At 40.8% G+C, this 10789-nt stretch overlaps 1 protein-coding gene and 1 pseudogene across 1 annotated transcript in view; one reads left to right on the top strand and one right to left on the bottom strand.

Annotated features, from left to right (window-relative positions):
• The window catches only part of LOC107298572 (DNA topoisomerase 2-beta), a 136885-nt gene that overhangs the window by 63367 nt on the left and 62729 nt on the right, over nucleotides 1-10789 (top strand). The window contains exons 23-26 of the mRNA XM_015827949.1: nucleotides 4612-4807; nucleotides 4913-5004; nucleotides 5793-5948; nucleotides 6482-6565. Coding sequence (XP_015683435.1) covers nucleotides 4612-4807; nucleotides 4913-5004; nucleotides 5793-5948; nucleotides 6482-6565 — 528 coding nt within the window. The remainder of the gene's footprint in view (nucleotides 1-4611; nucleotides 4808-4912; nucleotides 5005-5792; nucleotides 5949-6481; nucleotides 6566-10789) is intronic.
• On the bottom strand, nucleotides 2053-2110 carry LOC114923507 (annotated as a pseudogene).

Raw genomic sequence — 10789 nt, 5'->3', positions numbered from 1 at the left:
TTGGCTTCATTGCTGAGCGCCCAAATTGCAATCACGTGACCACAGGAACACTGTGAAGGCCACAACTTTGAGAACTCCTTGTAAGTACTCATTCAATGCCATTGTAACTTTGAACAGTCACTGAACAAGTGGACATTAAATATGGACTACTGGTATAATAATTTATAGACCTTAATAGGTACACATGGTCCTAAAACACTTGAGGAATAGTAAAAATACCTTAGGAATAGTTCTACTGTTACTCTTCAAAAGTAGTCCTACACAGAAGGCGTTGTCCTGCATAAATGTAATATAACCAAGGCAGGAATAACTGTTTTGAGATGACTGTTAATGCAGCTCATGTATTGAACACAATACACTCCCAATCATCCCCAACTTTTAAAAGTAAAGCAGAATCATAAGGTAAGGGAGTCTAGTCCCTTCCAGAACAGATTGAATTACAGCCCCCAGTCTACTCCTTCAACTGAATAGAAGGAGCCCCCTTAGCTTGTCTGGATTCATTCCTATTTTTGCTATCTACTTTAGATCATCCAGTCTCTGGTAATTATTCATTTAGAATGATGCTGGAAATGCCTTTTCAAGGTATTTTAAAATAAAACCTCCTTGAGACTAGCCTATACAGTCATGTGAAAAAGAAAATACACCCTCTGAGTTCTATGGTTCTATGTATCAGGACCTAGTAAAAATCATCTGGTCCTTAGTAGTTCTTAAAAGTAGGTAAATACAAACTCAGATTATCAACAACACATGACATATTACACCATGTCATCATTTATTTTACAAAAAGAAAGCCAAAATGGAGAAGCCATGTATGAAAAAGTACACCTTATGATTCAATAGCTTGTAGAACCACCTTTAGCAGCAGTAACTTGAAGTAATCGTTTTCTGTATGACTATAAGATAACCTTTATTGTCATTTTTTTAAACTGGGCACAACGGCACACATCAAAAATGAAATTTAGTTGCCCAGTCTCAAAGTGAACACATATATGACACACACCTAACATACTATATACAACATATGTATAGACCCACACCCCTACATATGTCAGGTTCCGACTAATGGAACACTTCAAGGAAATTCCAGGCATATTTATTCTGAAAAAGTCTTTAATCATGGACACATTGTCGGCACATATTGAATGGATGCCAGAATCTGAATTTCTCTTGCTTGCGTCTAACTTTTCTTGCTAAACCCCTCCCTTATTTTGCAGTCATAAGTCACATCTTCCAATTAGCCCGGAGGGCAAAGGTTCACTTCCGTTCCTTTTCCCGGGCTTTCCTTATAAAGCTCCTCCCTTTCTCTGTCATCTGAATTAACTCTAAAAATACCAGACAGTTCTGTATATCTTGTCAAAGCAATAATATCCCATATTAACAGCGTTGACAACATATACATAACAAATAAATATTAAACACTGTCCATCTTGAAAATATAACGGAAGGAGGAAGCTTGAGAGTTCACAAGGTTAATGCTGTATGGAATAAAACTATGGCTGAATCTGGATGTTCTGCTACGGATACCACGAAGCCTCCTCCCAGAAGGTAACAAGGAAAACAGGTCGTGAAGAGGATGTGTAGTGTCCCAGACGATCTTGCAGACCCTGCTTAAGCAACGCTTATATGCTATGTCCTGGATGGAAGGGAGGGAACTGCCAATGATCTTTTCAGCCGTCCTCACCACTCTCTGCACCGCCTTCCTGTCTGAAGCAGTGATGCTTCCAAACCAGATTGTGATGCTGTATGACAGGATGCTCTCAATCGTCCCCCTGTNAATCGTCCCCCTGTAGAAAGTGGTAAGGATAGGAGAAGGAAGATGTGCTTTTCTCATGCGACGCAGAAAATGCAGGCGCTGCTGTGCCCGCTTCACCAGTTTCTCACTGTTGAGCGACCAAGCCAGCCTACTCGTTAGCTGCACACCCAGGAATTTGATGCTGGTAACCATCTCCACAGGTGAATCATTAATGCACAGAGAAGTGTGGCTGTGCCTGCCTTTTCTGAAATCGACAGTGATTTCTTTGGTTTTTCCAGTATTTAAAACTAGGCTATTTTCCTGCTAATCTTCTCTGTATCGTTCCAATTTTAGTATATGTGCTGCCTAAGCGAGCACTAGGCTGTTTTCCTTACACCAGTTCACAAACCCCTCAATCTCTTTGCGGTAAGCACCCTCATTGTCATCATGAATAAGGCCCACTACTGTTGTATCATCTGCAAACTTTATCAGTCTCTCACATCATTGTGGAGGAATTTTGGCCCACTCGTCTTTACAACATTGCTTCAGTTCATTGAGGTTTGTGAGCATTTGTTTATACACAGCTCTCTTGAGGTCCTGCCACAGCATTTCAATCAGGTTGAGGTCTGGACTTTGACTGGGCCATTGCAACACCTTGATTCTTTTCTTTTTCAGTTATTCTGTTGTAGATTTGCTGGTATGCTTGGGATTATTGTCCTGTTGCATGACCCAATCTCGGCCAAGCTTTAGCTGTCAGACAGATGGCCTCATATTTGGCTCTAGAATACTTTGGTATACAGAGGAGTTCATGGTTGACTCAATGACTGCAAGGTACCCAGGTCCTGTGGCTGCAAAACAAGTCCAAATCATCACCCCTCCACCACTGTGCTTGATGGTTGGTATGAGATGTTTGTGCTGATATGCTGTATTTGGTTTTCGCCAAACATGACACTGTGCATTATGACCAAACATCTCCACTTTGGTCTCATCTGTCCAAAGGACAGTGTTCTCTAGAAGTCTTGTCATTTGTTCAGATGCAACTTCGCAAACCTAAGTCCTGCTGCCATGTTCTTTTTAGAGAGAAGAGGCTTTCTCCTGGCAACCATTCCAAACAAACCAACTTGTTCAGACTTTTTCTAATTGTACTGTCATGAACCTCAGCATTTATCATGCTAAGTGAGACCTGTAGAATCTGAGATGTAACTCTTGGATTTTTTGCAATTTCTCTGAGCATTGCATGGCCTAACCTTGGGTTGAATTTGCTGGGACGTCCACTCCTGAGAAGATTGGCAACTGTCTTGTATGTTTTCCACTTGTGAATAATCTTCCTCACAGTAGAATGATGGACTTTAAATTGTTTGGAAATGGCCTTATAACCCTTCCCACATTGATGGGTAGCAACAATTGCTTCTCTAGGGTCACTGCTGATATCTTTACCCTTTGGCATTGTGTTAACACACACCTCAATGCTAGAGACCAGCAAACTCCTAAAACTTCAGCTTTTATACAGGTAGTCACACTTCCTGATGATCAGTTGATCAAGGGCACTTGATTAGCAGCATCTGGCTGCTACTTAGTCTCTTCATACCTATGGAAGCAGTAAGGGTGCACTTAGTTTTTCACACATGGCTTCTCCATGATGATGACATGGTGTAATATGTCATGTATTGTTGTTCATCTGAGGTAGTATTTACCTACTTTTAAGAACTTTTAAGAACTGCTAAGTACCAGGTGCTTTTTACTATGTCCTGATATGTAAAACCATAGAACTCAAAGAGGGTGTACTTTCTTTTTCACATGACTGTCATTTTATAGTTATTTGTCCTAGTTATTCTTAACATCATTCATTGTAAAATTAATTGTAATTTCATAGGGTTGTTTTGCATTTTAAACCTGTACTCTGTAATTTTACCTTTACCTTATTCCATCAACATGACTTTTTATTTCTATTTTAGCATAATTGTTACGTTATTAGTTCTATGCTGGTCTATGGGTAAAATAAAATTGATTGATTGAACTTTTGCCCAAGTTGTGTAAAGACATTATTGGGAGATGGATACCTACTGCCTTTTTGCACTATAGGTAGTCTTCTACCTACAACAGGGGTGTCAAACTGCTGGCCCGTGGGCTGAATGCATCATAGCGAAACCACGCCCACCCCATTGCCAGCAATGGCAAAAAAAGTCAGAATACATCGCAACACGTCACATGACGTTGTGAGTTTGACACCCCTGACCTACAACCATTCATTCAGTGTCCATTTGAAATTATTATGGCACTGGATGAATGGTGGTTATGACTGGTTCTTGGAGTTCCAGCCATCCTAGCACCCCTATGGCCACATGATTGTGATCTGGGCACTTTGTAACCAGTTTGCACTTAGGCCTCATCACATGATCGTCATTCGCAAACTTCTCTGTTGGCTGCCTCAAAAAGTCAGTGTTGAAGCCTGCAGAGAAGGTAGCAAGTCACTAGGGTAAATCTCTACCACCTGCACATCCTCCCCCAGTCCCTCTGCGTACATGCTGGCCATGAGCAATACACTGTCGCACTATATACAAACAAAATGGCTAGTTGTAAGTTAAATAAGATGCTTCATTGGCTTTAATTTAACATTTGATATTTTGGAAAAAACAAAATGAAAAACCTTCAGATATACTTAACAAAGAGAAACACATGCTTATTAATTACCAAAAACAGCTTTGTTGACTTCAGGTAAAACAAGTGAAATCTGAATTTTGAATTCAAACATGAGAAATTTTAAAAGACTGTTGTTTTCTATAATAATGATACTTTTCCTCTAGAAATAATAGCATTTATTTAACAATGTGGTATAGTGGAAATAATTTTTAATCAGATTTGTTTTTACATTTGTACAGGTACTATTTGATCATATGGGGTGTCTGAAGAAATATGAAACTGTGCAAGATATCCTAAAAGAATTTTTTGACTTACGTTTAAATTATTACAGTTTGCGCAAGGAGTGGCTTGTAGGAATGTTAGGGGCAGAATCTACAAAGCTTAACAATCAAGCTCGCTTTATTTTAGAGAAAATACAAGGAAAAATTACCATAGGTAAGAATAAGTTAGAATTAAAGGATGATATGTAATTTATAATTTTCTCTTGAATCAATCTCTTTGGTGATTATATTTTTTCATTGCTTTTTTTCCCCTCCATAGAGAACAAATCAAAGAGAGATTTGATTCAGATGTTAGTCCAGAGAGGTTATGAATCTGACCCTGTCAAAGCCTGGAAGGAAGCGCAAGAAAAAGTAAGTCATACTTCCGCTTTAGTCTTTTTCATTTACTTTGTTGAGAAAATCACAGTCACATTCATACATTTCTACAGGATAAATATTTAGACCTTTTCAGCAAAGTCTAAAGAAGGAGTTTAAGCCTAGGCAAGCTGACTGGTTGCAAGAAATACTATTACTGTACTGAACTGTACACCCCTTTTAAGATATTTCCTTCAATGAATGAAAATCAGGGCCAGCCTATCCTGTTCTGAATGGTGCTATTCTATAATTCCTCAATATATGTTATATTGGTAAGAAAGGAAACAAAGGGTTGGAGGAATGTCAGAATATAGTGATTTTGACTTTTGAAAAAAATCTTTCTTTTCATAGTATTTAAAGTTTTTTTTTAATTGTCCCTTTCTTAGATAGGGACTCAGTCCAAGTCACTATGTATTTGTAACAACTGTATAGATGTAATTAGAATTTGAGATTCTAGTTTCACCTTCCCTCTGTGTGGTAGTCTCCAGGATAATGTATTAATATCTGTTGTATCTATTATTAATATCTACATATTATACAAACAAACCTGCTATTCATATTATAATACCTTTTGCATTTATCTGGAGACCTGTCTACATGCCAGTGTTTTTGACAGTTTGTATCTTGAGCATTATATTTAACAATTTTAAAAATTGTTTTGATTATCTCCTAATATAAATATTAAAATTTATTTTCTGCATTTATTAGAATTTCTACTATGTCTCCCCATTCATTATTTTTCTGTATGTGTTTGCAGTATTATAACTAATTTGATCCTTAAATAGGCTGCTGAGGAGGAAGAAATGCAGAATCTGAATGATGATATTTCCTCCTCTTTGGGATCTACTTCAGTTCCAGATTTCAATTACATTTTAAATATGTCTTTATGGTGTCTTACTAAAGAGAACGTTGGAGAAATCATTAAGCAGCGTGATGCAAAAGTAGGTATTTTTCTGAGTTTTGAATATGAAAGTATGTCCTAATCTGCTGTTGAGAATATTATTTTATGTTGAAAAAATGTAAAATTGCAAGTTAAACTGTTTATTTTTAAATTAAATTTATTTCACAAAATGTATAATTTAATAGCACTGTTAAATTATTGATCAGCTATCTAAGAAAATGTATATAATTGCTATCTACTTTGTCTTGATAATTTTGATTTAGAAGGTCAATTTTACCAAGGAGAGGTGTGTCAAAAGGTAGCTTTGAAGTCTTAACGTTACCTCCCAGTTGAGAGAATCATGCCTCCAAATACCAGTTGTAGGGGAACACTAGCAGGAGAGAAGTAGATTTCCAGCTTCTGCTTCTGAGCACTTCAGAACTCTGGCTACTGTCAGTAACAAAATGTTGGACTAAGATGGGACTTAGCCTGATCCAGCAAGGCTATATTTACATGTTCTTATATTTTCTTACCTTCAGTGTTCAGAACATGTTTCTAATGCAAATTATTTTACTATTCTTTTTTCTCTTATAGGGAAAGGAACTCAGTGATCTCAAGCGAAAATCTTCTTTTGACCTTTGGAAAGAAGATTTAGCAGCTTTTATAGAAGAACTTGATGTATGCTGACCTATATTAAAATCCATGTACAGCATCAGGTTTTACATTAGGCTGTTATGTGGGGGCAATTGGTTATCTTCAATCTTTCTCATTATAACAAAATGAAAGGAAATTTGTGTAATTTCATACTTGACCTGTGTTTTCAAAACTGTATTTGCTGCAAATTTTGCAGTGAGGAAACGATAACAGAGTTGGAAGGGAGCTTGGAGGTCTTCCAGTCCAACCCCCTGCTCAAGCAGGAAACTTTATACAACAGGGGTCCCCAACCCCCGGTCCATGGACCAGTACCGGTCCATGGCATGCCAGAAACCAGGCCGCGCAAACAAGCGAAGCCCCATCCACAGGTTGCAGGAAGCACGGGAAACCACACCCCATCTGGTCCACAGAAAAACCTCTCTCCACAGAACTGGTCCCTGGTGCCCAAGAGGTTGGGGGCCACTGCTATACAATTTCAGACAAATGGTTGTCCAATCTCTTCTTAAAAGTCTCCAGTGAAGGAGCACCCACAACTTCTGAAGGCAAGCTGGTTAACTGTTCTCACTGTCAGGAAATTTATCCTTACTTCTAGTTGCCATCTATTGCTTCTTGACTTGCCTTCTGGTGTTTTGGAAAATAAGTTGACCCCGTCTTCTTTGAGGCAGCCCCTCAAATATTGGAACACTGCTATCATGTCACCCCTAGTCCTTTTCACTATTCAAGTCTGTCGAAATCCTTCTGTATCTTGAGCCTATCATCTGGAGTGATGGCTATACCTACCAGCTTGGTGTCATCTGCAAATTTGATGAGTTCCCCTTCTATCCCCTTGTCTAAATCATTTATGAAGTTACTGAAGAGTACTGGGCTAAGACAGAGACTTGAGGTACCCCACTACACACTTCCCTCCATGTAGATGCAGTTCCAGTAAGGACTACATTTTGAATGCGGTTGGTCAGCCAGTTACTAATCCATCTGGCGGTGATACTGTCTATCTCACATTTTTCTATCTTATCAAGTAGTAGGTTGTAGTCTACTGTATCAAATGCCTTACTGAAGTCCAAGTAAATTATATCCACAGCATTCCTCTGGTCCACTAATTTTGTCACTTTGTCAAAGAATGCAATAAGATTTGTCTGGCATGATCTGTTTTTGACAAACCCATGGTGGCTCAGTGGTTAGAATGCAGTACTGCAGGCTACTTCTGCTGCCTGCTGGCTGCCTGCAGTTCAGTAGTTTGATTCTCACTGGCTCAAGGTTGACTCAGCCTTCCATTCTCCCGTGGTTGGTAAAATGAGAACCCAGATTGTTGTGGGCAATATGCTCACTCTGTAAACTGCTTAGAGAGGGCTGTAAAGCACTGTGAAGTGGTATACTGCTATTACTATTGCTATAAATGTCATGGTTCTGACAGATGAGACCCACTAAAACAGAACTCTGAGGCTTGAGGTTTCCTTTAAGAACATGCTTATTGGCTACAAAGTATCGGCACTGTAAAAAGTGAAACCAAGACTAAAGTTCCCTCCAAAAAGTTACAGTATACAAAGTTAAACTTCTCTGAGGGGATCACTTCTTATCAGCTTGTTCCTTGTACATTTTTGTGGCTTGTGTTAGAGCTTTTTTTACATCAGTCCACACAGTCTGCCATGATGTCACCCACTGATCTAAAGTTTGTGAGGCAGGTCGTTCTTGGGGGTATTCAGGCATAGGAACGAACTCTCTGCCGATGGCTATTTTAAATGGAGTAAGCCCAGTACTGCTGTGCACGGTATTATTGTAAGCCACCTCAGCAAAAGGCAGGAGGTCAGCCCAGTCAGTTTGTTGATAGTCAGTGTAGCATCTGATGTATTGTTCTACCATCGCATTAGCTCGTTCAGCCGATCCATTCGTGCTTGGATGAAAAGCCAACAAAGTCCTTGTGTGGACCCAATTAGCTTGAGAAAGTCTTTCCAAAACCTCGCCGTAAATTGAACTCCCCTGTCTGATATAATCCTCTTTGGAGCACCGTGGAGGCGGTATATACGTTTCAGAAACATCTTGGCTAATTTCTTTGCAGAGGGAAGCCCTGAGCAGGCTATAAAATGAGCCTGCTTGGAAAAGAGATCAATGACAGTCCATATTACAGTATTCCCCCTACTTTACGGCAATTCAGCAATAAAATCCATAGCTATCTCCTCCCAGGGTTGAGAGGGGTCCGCTACCTGCTGCAACAATCCAGGGGGTTTCCAGGTTGCTCTTTCATGGCACAAGTGGCACAGATTTTTACGTAGCTTTCAATGTCCTTTTTCATCCCTGGCCACCAAAATTGCCTCCGGACCAAATGTAATGTATTTAGGAACCCAACGTGGCTGGCTTGCTTGGTGTCATGACTGCGTTGAAGTGCCTGGAGTCTGAGGGTATCAGGCAGGTACAATTTAGAGCCTTCCAGGCTAGACCATCCTGTTGGGTCAGTAAGGTCTTATTCGCCTGGAACCAAGTGTCAGTTTTTAACTCTTCCTTAAGTTTTTTGTCAAAAGGCTATCTGGCTCGGTAGATTGCGTGTGCACTTGGCCCCTAGTGTTTACTTGTGACACTGATTGTGGCAGCGGAATAATAGAATTTACAATCTCCTCTCGGCGGCTTTTGTACAGGAGCATCCTAGACAAGGCATCAGCTAGGAATTTTTTTCCCTCAGGGAAGTATTTCAGAGTGAAATTGAAATGATTAAAGTACTGCGCCCAACGGACTTGTTTGGGGGACAGCTTTCAAGCAGTCCTTAGTGCCTCTAAATTTTTATTATCAGTCCACACTTCAAAAGGCACTTTACCCCCCTCAAGAAAATGGCACCAAATTAGTAGGGCCCACCTCGCCGCGAAAGCCTCCTTTTCCCATATAGCCCATCACCTTTCAGTGTCAGTTTCCTGGAGGTGTAGGCGCAGGGTTGTAGGTCTCCTCTTTGATTTCTCTGCAGGAGGACTGCTCCCACTGCGACAACACTTGCATCAGCCTGAATTATGAACTGCTCGTCAGGATCAGGGTGTTTGAGAACAGGTTCAGCAGCAAATAGTCTTTTTAGGTTCTTGAATGCCGCTTGGCATTCCATAAACCATGGAAGGGGCTGACAGGGTCAAGGTTTCCCCCCGCCTTTTCCGGTTTTCAGTAGCTCAGTAATTGGCAGAGCTATTTTAGCAAATGAGGGAATGAACTGCCGATAAAAGTTTGCAAATCCCAGAAAGCTTTGAAGCTGCTTGCAGGTTTGTGGGGGCTGCCATTCCAGCACTGCTTTGACTTTGGCTGGGTGCATTTCCACCCCTTCGCTGGAGATTCTGTACTCAAGGTAGTTGAGGCTCGTTTGATGGAATTCACATTTGGAAAGTTTAGCGTAAAGTTTTGCTTTCAGTAATTTTTTGAGCACTTTGCGTACTAATCTGATGTGCTCCGCCATAGTCTCTGTGTAAATAAGGATGTCGTCAAGATAGACTAGGACTCCTTTATACAGGTGATCATGCAGCACTTGATTGATCAATTGCATGAACACAGCAGGGGCCCCTTGGAGGCCAAAGGGCATAACTTTGAACTGAAAGCTTACCAGAGGGCTGTTGAAAGCTGTTTTCCATTCATCCCCCTCTTTCATTCGCACCCAGTAATAAGCCTCTCTTAAGTCCAATTTTGTGAAAAACTTTCCCTTCGCCAAATGGGCCAACATGTCTTTCATCAGGGGGAGGGGGTACATATTCTCTACACTGACTGCATTTAACCCTTTAAAATCCACCCACAGTCTCAGTGACCCATCTTTCTTCTCCTTAAACAGCACGGGGGCAGCCACGCATGACTTTGCAGGTGTTGTGATTCCGTGCCAGCCTGTGTTCCCAACAGCTGAGTCTGAGGAATCTGAGGAGGAGGTGGAGGAGGCATTTGAGGGGCCGTCAGGGTCAGAGGGAGGCTCTGATGAATTACAGGACTCACGGCTTGATGAAGAGCCTGGCCCCTCCAGTCGTGTTTCTGATGAAGCTCAGCTGTGTGAGGAGCATGAGTCAGATTCGGAAGGCTCACACCTGGATGTGCTAATTGAAGCTCGCAGGCGTCGTCAATTAGCAAGAGAAAAACAACAACAGTCTATGCGACTACTCCAAAGTAAAAGGAGAAGGCAATGAGAGGCAACGCCCTGGGACTGCTGTATAAAAAGGGGAGGTGTGGGCGTTGCTGGTTGCTGAAGGCAACCGTTTGCAAAGTGCTTCTTGGAATCCTGGTCTGTTCGTCTTGTTTGCAACG

Source organism: Protobothrops mucrosquamatus, unplaced genomic scaffold, assembly GCF_001527695.2.
Source record: "Protobothrops mucrosquamatus isolate PMUCROS unplaced genomic scaffold, P.Mucros_1.0 scaffold4099, whole genome shotgun sequence".
NCBI classification, from domain to species: domain Eukaryota; kingdom Metazoa; phylum Chordata; class Lepidosauria; order Squamata; family Viperidae; genus Protobothrops; species Protobothrops mucrosquamatus.
Note: the sequence above shows the minus strand (reverse complement) of the source record. Positions and strands in the feature narration are given on the sequence as shown.